Here is a 20,135-nt window from a genome sequence, read left to right as displayed (position 1 = left end):
CCATGTCCATGTCCTTGTCCATGCCCAGTCTTGCACTAACCTCAAGTGCTAGCAATATAAGGCGCCACACATTGCCACTGACCTCTGCCTCTGAGCTGGCTTTTGCTTTTTCGGATGCTGTTTGAGCTGGGTCAGACAGATTGCGACGCTGTGGCTACTTGATTCATCGCTCCTTGGTCAGTCTCTGCCCATTCTTCCACGGTTCGTCCCACCTCATCTAGTATCCCTGTTCAAGGCACCACCAATCGGGAACGCCAACCAGGCATCCGCTGGGATGTATACTGACTCTTCATCTATTGATGAGGTTCCGGCAAATCGTTGAATATTAAAGGCAAGGACAAAAAGATGGACGACGGAGGCACAGCATTCTCTAGTGGGTGAGAGGTTGTGCAATGCTCTCATGGCTCAACTGCCTATTCGGTACATCAGGAACCTAAATGAACCGAAAGATACTGTGTTTGGGCCATTCCAACAGGCAATCAAAAGGCCAAAGGTACACAACCCATTCAGTGCTCGGACATGATGCTAACCCTGGAACGATCTGCCGCCAGATATCCGCCCCAAACCCTCGGAACCCATTCCCAGTTACCAAGTTTGGCCAACTAAAGGTCTGGTGCATAGTTTTGTCTCTGACTAGGTTGTCGTCTCCTCACACTACCAGGTCTCATCAACTGTCAGTCCGTCGCAGACACGTAAATTCTGTGATGTCACTGTGTATCTTGCGCACAGCCATCAAGCTCTCAAGAGTTACCGAATGTTGGTTTAGCTTAAAAATTGAGCCGAGAGCAAAAACTGACATTTTACTGCCGATTATTTCTTCAGGTGATAAGCGACGGAGAACCAATCTCATGGGTTGCTGTGTGTAATCACGGCCGTAGAAGTGACATGTCAGTTTACCAACGCAATCGTTCCACAGACACAATTTCCCAAGCCAGTCCCTTGCCGTCACCAGCACGGCGATAAGGAAATGTGTCACCGTTGTACCATTTCCAAGGTACTTGCATTGTCCTCACCGTTACTGACGAAAAGTTCGAAGTATTGCTGTCTCCTTAAAGTACCTCGGTGAGAATGGAAGCATCAACACACTGGCCGTACCATCATATGCCACGCTTCGTGTATAATCCGCCTCCATCTCAACCTCGAAGGCTTTTCCATGTGCCAAATCTTTGGGCGACCCGCTGTGTCAGGGGCGCTGTAACTCACAGACTCCGCCGTACACACGGCGCTGCCGTTAGAAAAACCTTGTTTTGGCGCTTGCCCAAACGGCTCAGGTCGATCAATCGAAGCTGAACGAATGGTTGGCCGAGCGCGTCTTGGTGTCCAAAATGTGATGGAGACGCCAACACGAGGAGGCGTCAGACTTTTTGGATTCTGTTCCTGTATTTTGTTCCTGGCAGGCACCATGCGAATGGGCATGATGTCAATCCCATGTACAAGAAAAGGGGCAGTTGCTTACTCTTGCACCAGACGTTTCTCAAAGATTTGCTTTTGCCATTCCTTGTGTAAGTTGCTGGTTACAAGCGGGCACACTGGTGCTTGTATTGCCGTAGTACAAAGGTTCTGCGACCCATCAAGTGGCTCGCAATGTGCAGTTTTCCGGTCTCGGTGCAAAGCACAGGTTGAGACGTAAGATGCTGAACTAGGAAACACAATGTTTCAACTCTAACCTCCAGTTCCGAGTTGTGATTCCATGGCCAGATGATGGAGGCAGTTTCAGAAGTATAGCTATCATCATATACACCAAGTTTCACCAAATCACGCATGGTTCATTCATACAGGGAGGGATAAAAGAAGAGTAAATGCTAGCTAACTGCCGCCAATACAAAGCATACATACAACCCAAACGACAACACTCAATCATGGTTCGTACTCCGAATAAGCTCCTTCCACTCATCCAGTATAGCAATGCTCTGCGAACACTTATCCCTAATAGTCTGCTCACAATCCGGCCCCAACACCACTCTCACAGGAAGATCCTTCCCCTCAGCCAGCCCACTCCCCGTCAACATATCCAGAATGACCTTGCACCCCTTCACCACATCTCCCGGCTGGTTATTATCCACCACAACCAAGCGCTTCCTCACCTGACCCGTCGGTGTAGCCTCGTCGCTATACGCATCGATGCGCGTTTTGGAGCTGACCATGACACCAGGATTGAGGAACGACGTTCGGAAATAGCCAGGTTCGACTGTCGTGGAACGAATCTTGAACGGCGCAAGCTCATCCCGAAGAGACTCAGCCAGTGACGACACACATGCTTTGGTCATGGCATATATGGAAAAGCCGGCACCACCTCGCCAGCTTCCCAGGCTTCCGAATGTGACAATGGTGGATCGCACACCATTGGGAGCGATGGGCTGCGCTCGTATATGCGGTAAGAAGGCACGAATTGTGCTCACCGCGCCGAAGACATTGGTGTTGAACGAGTCGAATACTTCCTGGGGCGACACTTCCTCTACCGCCCCTTCGAGAATGAAACCCGCTGCGTTCACCAGATAGTCGACTCGGCCGTGTTTGTCAAACACTTCTTTGGCGATTGTCTCAATGACTGCCAGGGGGGACGTGACGTCAAAGGCCATGGTGTGTGCTCCCGCCTCTGCTAGATCCTGCACTCGCTCGACTTTTCGAGCGGTTGCGATGACTGTGTGTCCGCGCTTGAGGGCGGACATTGCCATCTCGTGGCCGAATCCGCTGGACGCGGCGGCGATGAACCACACTGGGGAATTTTTCGTCATTTTCACGAAGGGTTGTTTGAAGAGGTGTGAGGTAGAGTAATTGGTTACTGGTATTTATTGAATGATATAGTAGTCTCTGTAGCAATTGGCAATTGTGACTCGGACAGCCATCTGCTTAAATACAAAATCTTGGGTCATAGCTCGTCCAGACTACTGGAACTTGTAAGCAAATGACTCTCATAACTACACTCAAGTCCGAAGCCATCGTCACGGTGTACAAGTTCTAACTCCGTGGCCAGCGAAGCACATAACGGACATTGGTTTCGGACATAAACCAACTTCAAATGATAAGATCTTGTCACGCATCTGGTGTTGCAATTCAAGCAAGATCACGGTCGGCGCCACGGAACACACTTTCGGCGTTAGCTGATTCTCACTTTCGGCGTTAGTCCACCACATCTCTGCCATCGCGATCTGCTTCGGGTTTAGGTATTTTGCATGCTTGAATGACATTGTTTAGTCAAAATGTCTTAAATATAAATTGTAAGTTTGAAATAAAATTGTAAGCAACCGTAAACAGCAAAGCTTCCGTCTCATGCCAAAATGTCTAAATCAGGCTCACCCACTCTCAACTTGTCAGGCAAGGTGGCTATCGTGACGGGCGCATCACGCGGCATCGGTAGAGGTATTGCACTTGAGCTGGCCCGAAGAGGAGCCAAGGTATGCTAACGCATTTACTCCTGCCACCCGAAATGTAGAGGATATTTCAAGGAATTGAGGCTTGTAACTGACCGTCATGGAAGATTGCCGCCACATATGTCTCCTCTGCCAGTGCCACAGCGGTAGACGAGCTATGTGATGAGATTTCCAAGCTTGAAAACGGATCTGTCTGCGTGGGGATAAAAGATGATTTGAGAGACGTGCAGAGCTTCGCAGACATTGTGCAACATACTAGAGCAGCTTTTGGAGAAAGTATCGATATCCTCATCAATAATGCTGGCGCCGAGGTTGTAAAGGGCCTACAAGATATTACAGATGAAGACTTCGACTTTGTGTACCATTTAAATGTTCGGGCACCAATGCTTCTTCTCGGCCAGGTCCTACCACACCTGAGAGCACCAGGACGAATCATCAGTCTCGGATCGGTTGGTGCACGGCAGGGCTTCAAAAACCTGTCTCTGTATTGTTCGTCCAAGGCTGCGCTTGAAGGCATGACCAGATGTTGGGCCGCGGAGCTCGGTGCTAAGAATCACACGGCAAACGTCGTCAATCCGGGACCCGTGCAGAGCGACATGCTGGATAAAATCCCCAAGGATCTCGTTGAGATGCAAAAGGTTCTGACGCCGCTTGAGAATCGCTTGGGTACATTTGACGACATTGCGCAGATTGTTGCTTGGTTGGCAAGTGAGGAGAGTCGCTGGGTGACTGGGCAGTCTATCAGTGCGAGTGGCGGGTATGATATGTATTGATGTGGTTTGATGATGTTAGACATTTTCGAATTTTTCGTCTTCCCCTATTGGAATCTTGTCCACAATTCCAGTTTGCTGACATTGGACTGTACCTGGGGAACTCGGCTATTGAGGAGATTTAATGGCCTTGGCGAATTGGGCCAGGCATGTAACAACGTCCCTCGGCGGCTGTATTTTAAGCATGATTCTCTTTTACCTGCACAAATAGATCCATAAAGTCTTGGACATCTTGTGCTCCGCTAAGCTTGTACTCGCCTTGAATGAGAAATGTAGGAACACCACAACCTTCTGTTTGAGCACGATATAGCTCCGCCTCTTCTTTTAGCGACTCTTCTATGGTTGGGCTCTCAAAACACTCATTCACTTGATCCTCGGCCAGTCCAACGCTAGCTGCAAAGGTACGGAGGTGATCTTTGCACGAAATGTCCTGTTCGTTCTCGTGATACGCTCGGAATAACTTCTCAACAAGCTCATTCTGCGCGTCAGTAGACATGGACCGACTCATGTATACCAGTTTATGGGCGTCATATGTTCTTCCCACTTTGCCTCCCCACTTGAAGTTTATGCCCACAGAGGAACCTATTCTTTCCATTCGGCGGCCCAACATCTCACGCTGCTCGGGCGTCATGTGAGCCAGCTTTGTATCTGCGAGTTCAAGTTTATGAATGCTGGTAGCAGAGTCACTGTAGCCAAGATAAAATGGTCTCCATGTTATTCTGAACTCGTCATTTCGTCCCCCAGGGTAGGTCTTCTGATATAGGCGAACAGCTTGGTCAAGCTGTCGTTTGCCAATGAAGCACCACTGCGATAGTTAGTTGACCTACACTGAGGAGGTAAAAGGGTTGTATATATTGTTACATACGGCGCAGATGAAATCGGACACAACATCAATGGTGATTACAGTCATGCTCACAGGCCCTGTGGTTGGAGCATCCAGTGCCCTCTTTCCAGTACGAAATGGGGGAACCGAGAAGGCAAGTTACACAAGAACGAAATTATCTGCTCTCGATGGCAAATCGCTGAAACGACCGCGTGGGGACCCCTGCTGTAGCCTACAGTAACGCAAGGAGGCATCCCCTTCTGCTTTGGTGGAAGCCACATGTAGCTTTTGGTCAACATCAAAGGATTCAAGTTCCGTCTCGGCTGCAGAGCTTGGCGGGGCCCCACCCTAGTGGGTCATCAACCAATCATATTGCCAGACACGTCTCTGGACGAATGCGGGGCAGCTCCTCATTGCCCCGCGTCATGGTCAATCGCTGACGATGGCAGAAACGAATTGAAGTCAATGACAGACTAGAAGCTCGAGCCCCGCCAGATCCGATCCGATTGTCGTGAAGGTGAAGCTCATCCCGCGTCAGACGTCCCTGGTGTATTGCCAATTGATCACAAGCGGAACAAAACATGAGCAGCAAAGATGTATACAAGAGTTAATTTTCATTCCTTTCATTTGTACGCTATGAACCGCCACAATCACCATCCCCGTCAGAATCAGATCGTGACGCCTCATGTCCCTTGTCCTCCGCCCCTTATCGGCAGGTGTATCCACCATCAATGACAAGATCAGCTCCGGTCGTGTACGTGCTAGCATCGGAAATCAGGTACACATAAGCTCCCTTGAGTTCCTTTGCCAGCCCATTGCGGCCAAGGGGAATCATGGAACGCCAAAGTTCCTGGGTCTTGGGGTCGATGAAGTCGGAGAGGCCAGTGTCGATGTAGCCGGGAGAAATTGAGTTGACACGAGCAAAGTCACGCCACTCGTTGGCCAAGGAGCGAGCCATGTGAATGCAGCCTGCTTTGGCGACATTGTAGGACGTCTGCTCTTGGGGGAAGTTGGCGATGTGGCCGGACATGGAGGCCGTGATGACGAAGGAGCCGTGGCCTTGCTTCTTGAAGTGAGTGCCGACGGCTTTGGCGCAGTAGGCGGTGCCGTTCAAGTCAATCTGGATGACCTTGTCCCAGGCGGCGGAGGATCCCTCAATGACACCAGCGTCGGCAGTAGCACCGGCGCTGTTCGTTTTGTTAGTATTGCCGCTCTTCGTTTAAGGGCCTTGAGAGGGAGGGGGTTTGTTTAACATACTTGGCAACGAAGCCGTCAATCTTGCCAAAGTCACTAATGATCTGGTTGATACAGCTCTCAACGTCGTTGTAGTTGGTCACATTGAGCTTGTAAGCCTTGACCTTGACGCCATAATCCTTGGTAAGTTCCTCGACATTCTTCTCAGCACCCTCCTTTCGCGAAGAGTAGGTAATGGCAACATCGGCGCCCATCTCAGCACATCCACGAGCAGCCTCAATGCCCATACCGCGAGGGCCGGAGGCGCCGGTCACAACAACAACCTTGCCCTTGAGGCTAAAGAGGTCGGTAAGACGATCGGACTTGGGGACTGAGACAGGCATGGTGAAAGCTGTGTAGTGTTTTGGGGTGTAAACGGTGAGAAAGAGGATCTAACAAGTTAACCTGGTAGCTTTGGTTTGGTTGTAGAGTGGGAAAGGAAGAGGCCGGGTTCTTTTGGAGAGCAGCACCTCAGCTTTTTAAAAGACTAGTGGCGCTTCCCGAGCTAAGTTCTGGCACATCTGGATGAGACCACTAGACACCAAGCTGCTTTTGCCGATAAATTCGAAGGCATTATGGACCCGGATAGCACAGCCAAGACCCACCAATGTCGTCACCACGACTGTCGCCGCCGTGAAAGGAGCTCGGGATAACAACGGTGAATCGTAAATTGTCAGTCGATTGGCCAAGGGAACCTGTACAATTGCGGGAATTTATGAGTATGCCATGTTTTGGTGGTTCAATTGAGGCGACGTTCATGTGTATCGGCCATCCAGCTGTGTTATGCTTTACTTGAGTTGGCCGAGGAAGCTTCGTATTGGTTCATGTTAGCCAGTGATGTTACTGGCTCGATGACACATCTGGCTGATAGAGCTATAAGCGGCTTTGTCAAGTATGACAGAAGCATTACAACAAGCCTCGTACTGTAAGGCTGCCTGTTTCGAACACACCTGGTTCAGCTGCCTCACAAGAAAGGCGAAGCGTCCACAGCCTCTGTGCCTCCCTTCAGCAAGGCAGAGCGGGGTAAGAGGGGCAGCTATACTTTACCAATTACCATCAAATACGGGACGCCGTCTGGCTCGCTGGCAACTCACCAGATTTGGGCCTTTTCGCGGGCCGTCAAATCCATGTAGGCAACTCGGGCATTCGCGGGCTGTAACAGAGTGTCTGTATTCGTCTACCATGGATATACCGTAATATGTTGTAACATATACTTATACGTGGATGGAGTTCACATGTGACATGCGGAACGAATATGACTTCAACATAGGCTGAGATCAGTCGGATCTTGTCCCCAGTGATTAGATTCATTCACTACGTATAGTCTTGCTCGTCTACCCGTGTTTACCATCCTCCTGGCAATGCAATACTCGTTCCTTTGACATTACCATCCACACCTCCCAACGTCAGGGCAGCATTCACCACTCCACCGAGACCCTCGCCGGCAAGCAGTCCAGCAGCAATAGCAAAGGCGTATACCTCAAAGTTCTTGGGGAAATACTTCTTCCACCACCACGCAGTAATACTGCCAAACAGAATGGCATTGGCGTAGCCACTATCAACGCCAAGGACCCAAGCAACACCAATAGCCATCCAGTTGGGAAGATAGTCGCGATACTTCTCGCGCGGACCAACAAGGTAGAAGTTCTTGATAACGGCCTGCGCTCCGGCAACAACGCCCATGACAATGGAGAAGATGGTGCAAGAGAGGGGGATAGGGATCTTGGGCAGGGTGACAGCTTGAGCAACCGCTTTCCAAGCAACGACGGACGGCGCCTGGAAGGGGCATTTCGCCTCGGCGGTAGCGCTGGTCGCATCGTTCCACACGCAAGGATACGCAGCCATGAACAGCACGAAGATGCCGGGAGCCAGGAACACGGAGACGACGGCACCCATGGCTTGGGCGTAAAACTGGTACTTGGGGGGAGTTCGGAGCAGGAAGCCGACACGGAAATCGCTGACCAAGCTGTTGGACACATCGGCACATCCCGAAGCAATGTTACCGGCAATGAGATTGATTCGCTGAGCGTCCGGAATCGAATGGCTGCCCCTGGTGATGCCGCCAAACACGAGCTGCGAGGCCTTGGCCGAGGCAGTCAGAGGTGCTGTGTCCGTGACTGCACCTCCGTAAATACTCAAAAAGGCAAACATGAGACCCAGAATGCAGGCTAGAATAGCCAGGCCGGGGTTCATGTCGAACTGGAAGTGACAGACAAGCATGGACACAACAACCATGACGATGGTTCCGATGGACCAGATCCAGGTCGGGACTTGTTGATCCGGAGTAGCAAAGTCCTCCAGCAAGCTGTTGTCTTCGTTCAATCTAGCAGCCTGCTTCTCCAGGAACGCGTTGCTTTTGCCCCTTTTCTCGAGCGTAGCATGGAGAGATCCAGCCATGGACCGGAAGCCATACAAGGCGCCATCCCAAACGACCCTGATGTGGAGGAAGAACTCAATCAGAGAGTAGACGAGCAAAACCATGACACCAGGCCACAGCATCCAGTAGCGTGGCGATGGGACATAATTCGGTTGATCAACACCGCTCAGGGAGTTGAAGGATCTCAGGTCGGCCCATCTGCCTTCGCCAATAACCTTGCCAGTGCAGATTCCATAGTGAACCAAAAGAGGTCCAATTAGACCCCAGGCAGCAACAGTACCAAGCCACCACGACAGCGCGGCGTTGAGGCCGACCAGAATACCAGATCCAAAGAAGGCCGGGGTCAGCTGGATGTACCATCCCCAGTTCTCAATGTTGAGAGCCCAGTTCGAGTAGCCACTCCAGGCATAAAACCACGTGAACATGTGCCAGTTATGCAAGATGCCGTCCGCGTACTGGGAGACAACAATATGTACCAGGGCACCGAGGAAGGAATATCCGAGGGCCTTGATCTTCTTCATGGCATCCTGGGCGCCAGAGCCCACGGCATGCATGGATCGAATGGTCAGGGCCGTAGCGGTGGGCGTGGGGAAGACGAGATTCAGCTCCCTGGCAACATTGATGATGAAAAACTTGCGCAGGGGAACGGCAGCGAACAGGCCGAAGAAGGCACAGATAATAGTAATGGTCAGAATGCGAGGGAAGTCGCTCTTGGGATCGTCAGAGAGCAGCTTCAGTCTGTACATGGCGGGAAGACCGGCGACAAAGACACCAGCCATACCACCGGCACCCGTAGCAGCAGCCTGGATGATGGAGTTCTCCTGAGGGCCAAACTTCATGCCTAGGATGGGAACGCCCGGGAGGGCCTTTGTGAGGAGTACGATGATACCGTAACCGAAAATTGCGCCAAACATGGTCGCGCTGAAGGTGAAACCAGTCTTAAGACCTATTATACTGCGGTTAGCCTCCTTGAAGACGGGTCATTTTACGTTATCTCTGGTTTTAGCGAATTTTCATACCGAGATACACATTGGAAGCATTAACGAGGGATCCGAGAATAATGCCTACTATCACAGCTCGAGCTGTGAGGGGGTTGGGTTCTTCCTCGATGCCCTTGAGCGGAGGGAAGCTTGAGAAGAGATCTGTGATTTCCTCATTCTCACTGTCGACCTCTTCCTTGAGGTCAGAAGCCGCGGCGACGGAGGTTCTCTTTTCGACTTGGCCATCCAAGAATGTGTCGTGGGCCTGATGGCCGGTCGTAACAGCGACGGAAGTCATCGCTGCCGACTGTGGGAGGTTTTGGTTTTGTTTCCGGCTCGACTTGCACTTGCTGGATCAATAACTTGACGCAGCCAATCATCCAGAGGGAAGACGATGAAAGAAGACGACGAGAAGACGAGGCAAGTGAGACAATCGACGACCAAACAACGGCTATTATTATATAAACCCAAATGGGTCACTGAGGGACGGGTTGCATGCTACCCGCCTAGTCCAACGTGTCACCCTGGGGAAATACAAAAGGTCCCTGCCCTCCTTTACCTTGTATGTCCGGAGTCTAGCCCGGTTCATGATTGTCATTCCTCCATGCACGGTCTCAACGCTGTGCTCCAGGTGATGAGCTGCATGGTTCCGACGTGGTGTTGGTAAAGTTCCCCATCCAGTGCCAAGAACACACTTTGGCTCACGGATCCCTGTCCCCATCAAACACCCCGGGCCACGTAGCTTGGCAACTTGGGAACTTTTTTTTGGCCCTATGATGGATATGCTCCCAAATTTGTTCTGGTCGGCAGGATGGACCAGATACGGTTCCGCCGTAGGTCGTCCGATTGGTGATGGCCGGACTCTGGTCGACCCCAAGTGGGATTGTTCAGAACATCTCAGCCAAAGTGCATCCCCACCATTTGGTTTAGATGGGAGATTGTGAAACTATCAGGAGGGATGGCCAGTCTGCTTCATATCATGCCGGCCGGAAATCCATCTGTGATTTGTACTGGTGGTCAGTGCTGTCTCCCGCCTTGAAGATTCGGCGTAGGCAATGTGGTCTCTTACTCTACATATGAGGACCAAGGCCCTACCACTCGAGAATGCAAACAATCATTGACAGGTAGATGCCTTTTACTCCTAGCTAAACTCTCGAGACGGCAAATTTGCGTTGGCTTAGACCAGCCACCAGGAACAAAACCTATGACAAGTACAAATTCTCACGCTATCGGTAGAGTGGAGTTCGCATGATAGCAAGCATCTTGATTCTTGACCCTCCAGGACCCTTTGTTTCGCGTGTTTCTGAGGGTCGCTCGTCACCTCCACTTCATTCAATAGACTCTTTTTCGTACTAGCCGGTTTGTCTTGTATCAACCGAGACGCCCGCCAGAACAACATCGAGGTTCGGGGCACTCTTGCAAATGTGTGAGTGCAAATCCATCTTCAAAGGGGCAAATGTTAGTCACGCCTTTGATCCCAAAAGGTCCATGCAGGGCCCTAGGCCGTCACCAACTTTTTCTGGTGGCTTGTTAAGGTTAAATCTGTCTTCTGTCGACGCACCTGTGGCGTTGCTGGGAAATCTGGCTTTGGTATAATGTCAACCACTAACAAGGTCGGGCTGATTTCCAGAAAGTCCCTGCCACACGAACAATGGGCGCCCTCCGTCAGCCACCATGCCGCTGATGCTTGATTTCGACGACCGAAAAGAGTCTGGTATGGTGTACCTAGTAAAGGCGACACAGACCGTCCGGCCACTAGCCGGAGACAACTACCCACGGCCAAAGGTCAAGGGCGGCGCATCGAGCCACACCACTTTCATTGCTTGTCGGGTTGGTCGTCGCTGTATCTCATGGCTCGAGGGCATTCTGACCCAACTGCCCAAAAGGATGTTGGTCCCGGTAGTTAATTTTTTACTTTGTTTATGTCAGACCTGCAACTACCGGGACATTGGAGATTGCCATGAGCCAACATCACATCTGCTATGACTCCTTCATCCGCTCCAGGTGCCAGAATTGCCAGCGTCTCGAAATATTGCCAACTTGTCAACCTGTTGCCCAGTCCAAACAAGTCCCACAAGCCTGATCTTCGCTTTTCTGTCCTCCATACGACCCAAAATGCGGGTGCGAGGCCGGGCTGACCCTAACTTAGTGGCGGCCTTCTCCTGACACCCACACGATTTCTCCGGACTCTTGGCTCATTTTCGCAAGCGCCGAGGAACTTTGTGTGCTTTCCTCTTGCGCGGTCAGCTGAAAATGCTACTCATCACAATCTGACATGCTGGTAAAATACTATTCGCCACTCTATGTCTGTCCCAGTGCTCCATGCCACGCGGTGGCCGCCAATGCCAACTGTGACTTACTAAAGTCCCGAACCATTGACGAACCCCCTCATCCGACCAGACCTTCTCCAAACATCTCCAGCGTGGATACATTTTCAATGCCCCCTGTAGTCAACGTGCGCGGGCCGGTGTCCCACATGACGCCTCACGAGCCTCATCCCACACCTTTCGCTTGGAGAGCCTGGACAAATTGGACAGCGACTGCGGACTCTGCGACATGCCAGAAGCCTGCCTATGTATAGTTACCGGACACGGTTATCATCACCGACCTTGCCAACCTAGATCACCAGCCAAAGAATTGGAAAATCACAACGACGGTACAACGTAAATACACCGTTGAATGATCGGGATTTTGGCCAGCCGTATGGCCCGCTATTGGCGACATGGCAGATGTCTTGGCTGGTGGAGGCACATCGGCCGAGACTCCAAGGAAGCTGTTTACGAATTGCTTGTACTGATCGAGCTGACCAGGGCCGGAGAAATTGGTTTGCTCGACGCCCTTGAGGTGCCAGTAGGAGTGTTGGCTGCTACATTATTGTTTATACACTACGCAGTACGGAGGACTCGCTCTGGGAATAATCATTTGTCAGAGGTTGATTTTCTCTGGCAATTGTCCCTTTTTCTCGACGGCAGTGCAGTTTTAGCTAGCACGACGCCGCTTGCACACATCTTGGACTAACTGGCAAATTTACAACGCATCACTGTTTCCTGTTTAGTTGACCAAGTAACCTGAGCCAAGTGCTGAAAACCCAGCCGGCTGGCAAATAATTGAGCGGGATTTCCCCTACCGTCTCATCTCTGAAGGAGGCCTATCTCAGGCAACTTTGGATGGCGATGCTCCTGTCGTATGTCAAATTGTTTGCCCGAAAGCCAGGCTCCATTGGATGGGTAGCTTCCTAAAGTCATCTCAAATGACTGTTTCTCCAGGGATGCTTGATGGTGGCTGTCACAATGGGCAGACATTGGTCAGATCGGCGACGCATCACCCCTGTTCAGGAACCTTTGAATCTCTTGGCTAACCCCCAACCTGGCGAGAGATGTGGGCCAGGGATTTTTGTATTCAATGTTGTTCGGGTTTCAATACAGCCAACCTTCCCACTGGTTTGAGCACACAAGGCTTCGGGGGAGGTGCAAACACCTTTCCGCCTTGTCGATCCTGGGACTTGGCTCGCTGGCCCCGGACGGAGTAGCTGGAGAAGGTTCATCTCGCCAACCAGACGTCTTTATGGACAAGCTTCTCGTTTGGCAAAGTCGAACTTCCTTTTAGGTTCTTAGAGCCTGCAGATGCCTACCTAAGTTAATTTTAGGCATATACTTGGCAAGCCCAGCGACCGTTCTCGTTCTGTGACCAGACTTGGCATCAGCTTGTTGGTTTGGCTTACGAGAGCTGGATAATTAAGTTACACAGCATCATCTGTAAGATTACTGTCCTCGATCTCGCGGAGAATTCTGCAGCAATAAATTGCCTTGGAGGAACACACGGCCTGTGCTGACGCACTCCCATACATGTATAACCAGCCATCCATGGCACGGTTTGGTAATCCTGTCAGAAGCGTTGGTTATGTGCGTGGCAACTGGGACGTGCATTCGGAGTACGGAGTACTCTATTTGGAGCTGCCTCTCCGAATTATTCGGTTGGCAACTCCATCATCTTATGCCCCATGGGGCAGCGTGAAGGATTCCGCCAGACGTTCACGATCGTTTCCACATGGGGAACATCTTGGCTGCGTCCGAGCCATATCATCGTCCCGTCGTTCCCCATGGGCACAGCTGAACTCGATATTACCCCGGATGCGTGCGAGGACTGCACTCTCTCGGAATTCTCGTAACCCATGAACTGCTTTCACGCTCTTCAAGCCGGCGCTAGCCGACCGAGTGGTGTGATTCTTCACCCAGTCCCGTTTCTGAAGTGACAGGATGCCCAATGGACGTTGGTCGAGGCTGAACATCCTCCCCAAACTGACACTGGGGACAAGCACATGTTCATAGAAATTGGGGTAAACTCAAAGCGCGGTATACGGTTTTAGCTCTGGATTGTCGTTGTTTATGCACTCTCAACATGTGAAGGTGTAAACAACTCCAGGATTGCTCAGTTCACCACTGCACACTATAGGGTCAGCGCGGATGGCATCTGGACACTGCTGAGTAATCGGCTTTTGACAATTGACCATCTCAACAGATGTCAGTTGCAAGTAAAGTCTCCTTTCCTAGCAGAGGAAATGGCTGACACTAAACACGAGACAGGCCTACGGTTGTAGTAGCCCAAGCCTATAGAAGTTACGAACAAGAAATAAAGGCAAAATTAGTGCTCTATTTTTAAGAATATTTGCACCAGAAACTCCTTATGCTATGAGTGCTTTTTAGACCGTTTTAGACAGTTGGTTTTGCTCCTATGATGGAGGTCCTTCAACCAAGAGCGATCGACAGGTAATTTGGCCAGCAAAAGAGAATGCTCTGCGAATACAGAGAGAGAGTCTCAGTTATATTCCATGAACATATTTACATAGATATTATGTCAGGGAGAAGCTAAGGAACAATCTTAATAATTGTGACTACATAAGTACAGAAAAACTAGCAAATGCGACAATAGACTGAGTCAAGTTTTATTACATCAATCTCGGATCTGTGAATGTGTCTTCTAAGGGAAATTGTGATTATGTCTGGCACAACATGACCGACCTCATCTCAAACAATTTCCTTTGTACCGGCAAACATCCAAAAAATTCCCTTAATAGGTCAATAGGGGGAAAAGGGAAGGAAAAAATGTTTACTCCAGGGTAATTGCTTGACTAGCAATGGCCAACTGGTGACGTCTTTGCCGCTTTGCAAAAGTCCAAACCAGGGAACCAACGCATGTAGCCAATTGTAGTTTCATCAAAGCCGCTATTGATAATCTCTCGTATCCCCGTCCCAGCAATATACCAGCCGCACCTCTTGGTAACCACAGATAGGGTCCACGTCACTAAAGGCGCAGAGACGATCGAGTGGCCCTAATATGGGTATAAGCGAGCACACGCAAACGCAACAACGCTTCCTCGAATTGAGTACCATGCTGCGGCACTCCACCAGTATTGTGTCTTCTCACCAATCTGGCTCTTGAGATCAGCGACAGCAGCATCACAATGTCCATGGTCGAGCGTAAAGCCACAGCCACACCAAATGTGCCAGACTATAGGTCTCCGGTGCAACTCCTCTTCCTCAATAAGGCTATCGTAGACGGGCGGTGCGTCCTCTATAGACACAAGGGGGTCGGAAATTCGCTTGTGGGTTTCGTTGCCAGACTCATCGATCAATACGACGTATGTACCATCAGTAGTGTTTCCAAGCAACGAGATGGCACCACATAGAGCCACGAGGCCAAACAAGAGCGCTGTAGAGAGTCGCATTGTGTTTGGGAGTTGCAACAGTATAGACAAGAGAGGTGGTGGGAGATGCTGGTCTTGCTGCAACATGGAAGCCCTTGGTCACTTTATAGCTGGACAAGATTCCATATCTTGACTACTACGACATGGCTTCACGCGGTACAGTGCAATTCTACAACAGGTGTCTTGCATATCAGCAGAAGTTCCATTACGTGATATGTTTATACGCAATATGGTTGTATTATTGTTGGTTAATGCTTGTTGATTGATGAGTCTTGCTTATGTATTTGGAACTTCATACATGAATGTGGCTACACAAGAAAAGTTAACCGACCCTGCGTAATTCATGTGCCTACTCCATACAAGCTTGACAGCTACCTATTTAGTGGCAAACCGGAATCGATATGAACGCCGACTCGAGTCAGGGCTGTATCGGACATACAGAAAGGTTTACGCATTGATGATTCTTCGTTGGGGTGGCATCTCTTCCTCAATCGTTGTCTTGGAAAGCGTCAAGAACCGCTGATGGTGTTGTGGGCTGTGGTTCTCAAGCGTTTGCACCAGAACTAGCAGAATAACTAGGTTGAAATCTTTAGGACGCATATTCTGTCAACAAATTGGCCTCAAGAATACTTGTGTATTACTTCGTTCTGACCTCAAGCGGGGCAGTTGACCAACCATTAGTGGCAGCATCCCAAGATCCAGTCGCGCCAGCACAGTTTTATCGAACTGGATGGGGAGATTTGTGACAAACAATGGCGTGACTTCTGTCCGTATATTTGAGCCAGCAGGGAAAGCTATTGGGTGCTGCCTGTACGGCGTCAAAGTCTCTCCAACCAGGTGTCGTGGTAGAAGTGACCAACACATTCTAAACGCTGAATTCCTTTCTCTTATGGGTCGTATCTGTCCTTGTCACGGTACACAACACCTATAGCTACAGCATTGGCAGTTGGGAAGGAATGATGGTATATTACACAATTTCTGCACGTTGTTCTACTTCCGAGCGATAATCGGACAACAAAACAAAAATGACTATTGTACTTTGTTGAGCCAATCCCAACCGTCAACAAGCCCAGCAGCAATAAGAAGCTGCCCCGTGTAATAAAACAACCACACGACATACTGCATCAGCCCTCGATATCCAGAATCTTTGGGCATCAAAAACTCGTCTGTTGCGAGGACGGTGTCGGATATGGCAAACAACACAGCCCCAATAACCACCTGGTTGTTGTCCACAGTGAGAACGGCCAGCACCATGGTCAAAATGACAGCCGAGTAAACTGTGATTGGTATTTGCAGTGACTTGGCGACATTTGGCATGAGCGTGAGGCTCATCACCGGTGCTAGGAGTAGCATTCCTCCGGCCAGACCTAGGCGCAGCTTGTCGTTGAGGAGGAAGTCGACTCCATTGCCGATGCCCGCAAAGAGCGAGACGTAGAATAGATGCGCAATCAGAAAGCTGGACAGTCCCCGGAGAAATGCGGCATCGCCGGACCAGGCAAGAAAGGCGTCGCCTATTGCTCCAAGTGCGAGAGCTGGAACTAGTTGCCAGTGTTCACCTTGTGTGAAGGCAAAGAGCGCGAGTAGTGCCGTGGCTGTCGTCTTGAATGTCATGCGCGAGAAGGACGGCTCGGATCTAACATTGATTGCGTAGAGAATGGAGGAGCCTATTGACACTGCCAACACTGCATTGTCAGAGAATGGTAGAGCCATTGCACTCATTTTGGATGGTTGTTGAGGATGCCGTCGAGTGATGGGTCTGTCAAGTAAGGGGGGAAGATGAGGTGGCAGATCGTCGGACTGGGCAGAGGATGTATTTTCCTAGGCAGGTATTAAGGCAATATATAAATCGCATAAATTTGATTCTAATTAAAGAAGAACGGGCTCACTTGAAGTAGAGTGTATTGCCGACATTCCAATACAACTGCAATCCAATATCGACGTTGATGTGGTCATTCCAAATGCTCTCACGTGGCTTGAGATTTTGACGTTCGCCTCGGTTCAGGTTCCTGTCTAAGCGAGCTGCAATCGGTTCCGCATAATGGGTCTGGTTCCCCTTCCCTGCATGAATAGCGTGAAGACTCAAGCCACAGTTAATTTTCGATGAAGCATGCCTTCGGCTGGCAGGTTTGTCACGGCAATCAGTGGCCGCTACTCCGAAGGATGGTAACATCACAGTTAAAATCCTTGGTGGCGCATCGCAACTGTGACGCGACAGATATTGAGAAATGCTTACCACCGACCTTTGGGCTAAACTTTGCGATGTCGCTGCGCAAATGGAGACAACTGGATACCCTTGCGATAAAGCCTGGTGCAAGTCAGAGGTAAGGTTGGTTCCAATCGATCGCCTGAAATTACCCAGATCACGACCTGCAAGTCTTGTGGACGAAGTGAGTTTACTAGTAGTTATCGGCGCTGCGGCAAAGGAAACTTGTTCTATAAACTCCGTACCCATGAGAATTAATTATACGCTAGAGTTTACTTTTACAGCAGGATATGATTTGTCCGACGAAGTCTCCGGATCATGCAAGAAAGATCGAGGAGCACCACCTTTAATGGTTGTTGTCAGACCGTCCGCTAGTGATTCATTCGACGACTGTCGTCCATCATTCCTCTCCGCCGGCTCCGAACTAATCTGGACGTCGTGTCGCTGGTAAATTTTGAGTGAGATTCCGTACCCTTTCGTGATGTCGTCCTGGCTACCTGTCAGGTCGTTGTCGTTGGCATCATCGTGTTTGATGTAACTGCGATTTTGGGTACGGCCATGTGTTTGGCCCTGGGATCGTGCGGCAGTGGAGTTGGGATGTCCGCTTCGGTTCTTTGAAGAATACTCGCTGTTATTGAAGGATCGCAAGTTGAACATTCGTCGGAAAACAGTCCATGTTAATGGAAGGTTGGCGACAATAATGGCGGTAGATGATTCCCTAATATACCAAAATGTCCACGCCGATCCAAATGGCTCATTAAAGCTATAGAACTTGTTGAGGATCGCTGATAATATCTAGAAGAAAGGTCGAGTTAGCCCAGGGGTTGTCCGATTGCCAGTGTCACTCATGAGACTTACCGTGAAGCCACCCAGGGCGAAAACTCCAATCAATATCAGTTTCTTCTTCATCGCAAGGCGCGACTGTAAGAAGACGGGCATGGGAATGAGGATGATCATTATGTCCGACGAGATGTTCAGCACCGCGTTGGTAATGAGATGATTCGTAGCCGCGGAACATTGCGCTGGTCGCATTGGTTAATACGAGCATTGCGTCTGCAAAATGAATTGACAAAAATACTCACTTGAATTCGGGGGAACTGCCCAATACTGATTGAAGGGTCTGCACCAGACTCCCAAATACAAAATCTCCATCAACACGAAGCCGAAGGCGACGTAGCATGCCACAATCTTGACGGCCAAGTTGCCCTTTAAACTCAGGCTGCACAAGGTTAATATCACCGCAGCGAGAACAAAACGGAATAAAAAGGAAACGTCAAAACAAGGGAGAAAATGACGCAAGGAGTAGAAGCTTACGTTAAACGATGATACATTAGCAACAGACAAGCTTTAACCAACCAAATGGTTACACACTGCATCTGTTCTGCCAAGAGCACCATCTTAGACCCAAATTCTCGTTGCCTGATGTCTTCTGGTGATAGCGATGTCGGATTATTTGGATCGATTAGATTGCTATTCGTATTTGAGATAATGTTCATCGCAACTATGAGCACCGTATCGGTCATCTAGAATGATTGCTTCTTGTCAGCCACAGCGAGCGGGTTGCGCTTTGTCGGCCGAACATACCATGGCAATTATCATCAGGTAATCGTCCAGCTTGAGCTTCTTCACAGAGCCTCTCAGCAAGATTTGTGATGCCCTGCGAAATTAGTTAGAAATCCAGACAATAACCTGACAGTTTTGGTAATAAGGACAAACTAACATTCTTGTGATGACCACCAACCAAGTGAGCCCGTACCAGCTCCATGATTCCGCAGCGAGACTCGACATGATGGCGATTCAAGACGCATCTGAATTCGAGAAGCTGATATGGAATAACCCGACAACGTCAATCCTCGCTTCAATAGGGATCAGGTGTAACAACGAAGTCTTTCCCGTGAACATACTGGGAGGCGCGGCGGGTGCCATGTCGGATATATTGGATGTACGGGAAGCCGGTGGTGGCGGATGAACAAAAGCTACCACTATCAGCCACCAATAGAACGGCAATGAACCCGACATCCCACCGTACATCCAGGGGCGCAAACTAGGCGACCCACGAGGATGTCGATCTCAGGAAGGGTTCTTGGTTGTCTCGGGTAGGATTTTGGGCCTATGATAAGCCGTCTAGCGAGGTGTGTTGGAGGCTTGGCGTCATTGAAAATTGGCGTTTGTGCGACCGACCCAACTTCAGCCATGGGTATTCACTCATGACTAGAGTAGACGCCATCCTTTGAGCCATTTGAAGCACTTGGTGTAAGAACAGGGACAGAATTGTCCGTTACTAGCACCATATCATAACGTCCACCTTGACCCATCCCGGAAGCCTCACTGGACAAATGGGGGATGATTCCCCTGAATCGCATTGTTGCTGCCCCACGCTCCGCGATTTCTGATTTCTCATGCTCCATATTCCGCAAGTTGAAGATTGGGTGTACAGTTGTTAGGACGATGCACTGAGCATGTTCGTGCTTGGCACATACAGTGAGTCTTGTTTCCACTTTGTACATGCAGTGTTACATCCACGAGTTTTGCCTCAATCCAAGTCCGCTAGGACTTCATTCATCTGACTTCGAATTCGGCGAGCATCAATCTGGAATTCGGTTTCAGCCGGAACCCGAAGGGGCGAGAAACCATGGGTTTGCAGTTGTTGTCGAGTCATGACAGTGGGGTGGAA

The 20,135-nt window shown here is 50.0% G+C and overlaps 8 protein-coding genes across 8 annotated transcripts; 1 reads left to right on the top strand and 7 right to left on the bottom strand.

Moving 5' to 3' along the window:
• Positions 1-1,853: 1,853 nt before the first annotated feature.
• On the bottom strand, positions 1,854-2,735 carry VFPPC_10950 (short-chain dehydrogenase; the record flags this gene model as incomplete). The annotated part of the gene is made up of 1 exon (XM_018289237.1): positions 1,854-2,735. One exon carries the CDS (start codon positions 2,733-2,735, stop codon positions 1,854-1,856), a length of 882 nt encoding a protein of 293 aa, XP_018136843.1.
• Positions 2,736-3,278: 543 nt separating this feature from the next.
• Positions 3,279-4,144, top strand: VFPPC_16946 (gluconate 5-dehydrogenase; the record flags this gene model as incomplete). The annotated part of the gene is made up of 2 exons (XM_018294698.1): positions 3,279-3,395; positions 3,479-4,144. The coding sequence occupies 2 exons, from the start codon at positions 3,279-3,281 to the stop codon at positions 4,142-4,144; spliced, it is 783 nt and encodes a 260-aa protein (XP_018136842.1).
• A 175-nt stretch (positions 4,145-4,319) lies between these two features.
• On the bottom strand, positions 4,320-5,051 carry VFPPC_10949 (DSBA-like thioredoxin domain-containing protein; the record flags this gene model as incomplete). Its single annotated transcript, XM_018289236.1, has 2 exons — positions 4,320-4,946; positions 5,007-5,051. The coding sequence occupies 2 exons, from the start codon at positions 5,049-5,051 to the stop codon at positions 4,320-4,322; spliced, it is 672 nt and encodes a 223-aa protein (XP_018136841.1).
• A 619-nt stretch (positions 5,052-5,670) lies between these two features.
• On the bottom strand, positions 5,671-6,541 carry VFPPC_10948 (L-xylulose reductase; the record flags this gene model as incomplete). Its single annotated transcript, XM_018289235.1, has 2 exons — positions 5,671-6,151; positions 6,222-6,541. The coding sequence occupies 2 exons, from the start codon at positions 6,539-6,541 to the stop codon at positions 5,671-5,673; spliced, it is 801 nt and encodes a 266-aa protein (XP_018136840.1).
• Positions 6,542-7,541: 1,000 nt separating this feature from the next.
• VFPPC_10946 (oligopeptide transporter) lies at positions 7,542-9,852 on the bottom strand (the record flags this gene model as incomplete). The annotated part of the gene is made up of 2 exons (XM_018289234.1): positions 7,542-9,520; positions 9,594-9,852. 2 exons carry the CDS (start codon positions 9,850-9,852, stop codon positions 7,542-7,544), a joined length of 2,238 nt encoding a protein of 745 aa, XP_018136839.1.
• A 5,031-nt stretch (positions 9,853-14,883) lies between these two features.
• On the bottom strand, positions 14,884-15,279 carry VFPPC_10945 (hypothetical protein; the record flags this gene model as incomplete). The annotated part of the gene is made up of 1 exon (XM_018289233.1): positions 14,884-15,279. One exon carries the CDS (start codon positions 15,277-15,279, stop codon positions 14,884-14,886), a length of 396 nt encoding a protein of 131 aa, XP_018136838.1.
• A 1,008-nt stretch (positions 15,280-16,287) lies between these two features.
• On the bottom strand, positions 16,288-16,977 carry VFPPC_10944 (cyclic nucleotide gated channel beta 1; the record flags this gene model as incomplete). The annotated part of the gene is made up of 1 exon (XM_018289232.1): positions 16,288-16,977. The coding sequence occupies one exon, from the start codon at positions 16,975-16,977 to the stop codon at positions 16,288-16,290; it is 690 nt and encodes a 229-aa protein (XP_018136837.1).
• Positions 16,978-17,719: 742 nt separating this feature from the next.
• VFPPC_16945 (decarboxylase) lies at positions 17,720-19,249 on the bottom strand (the record flags this gene model as incomplete). Its single annotated transcript, XM_018294697.1, has 6 exons — positions 17,720-18,256; positions 18,320-18,483; positions 18,544-18,680; positions 18,776-18,984; positions 19,046-19,118; positions 19,182-19,249. 6 exons carry the CDS (start codon positions 19,247-19,249, stop codon positions 17,720-17,722), a joined length of 1,188 nt encoding a protein of 395 aa, XP_018136836.1.
• Positions 19,250-20,135: the final 886 nt, after the last annotated feature.

The sequence above is a fragment of the Pochonia chlamydosporia genome (genome assembly GCF_001653235.2).
Source record: "Pochonia chlamydosporia 170 chromosome Unknown PCv3seq00014, whole genome shotgun sequence".
Lineage (NCBI taxonomy): Eukaryota > Fungi > Ascomycota > Sordariomycetes > Hypocreales > Clavicipitaceae > Pochonia > Pochonia chlamydosporia.
Note: the sequence above shows the minus strand (reverse complement) of the source record. Positions and strands in the feature narration are given on the sequence as shown.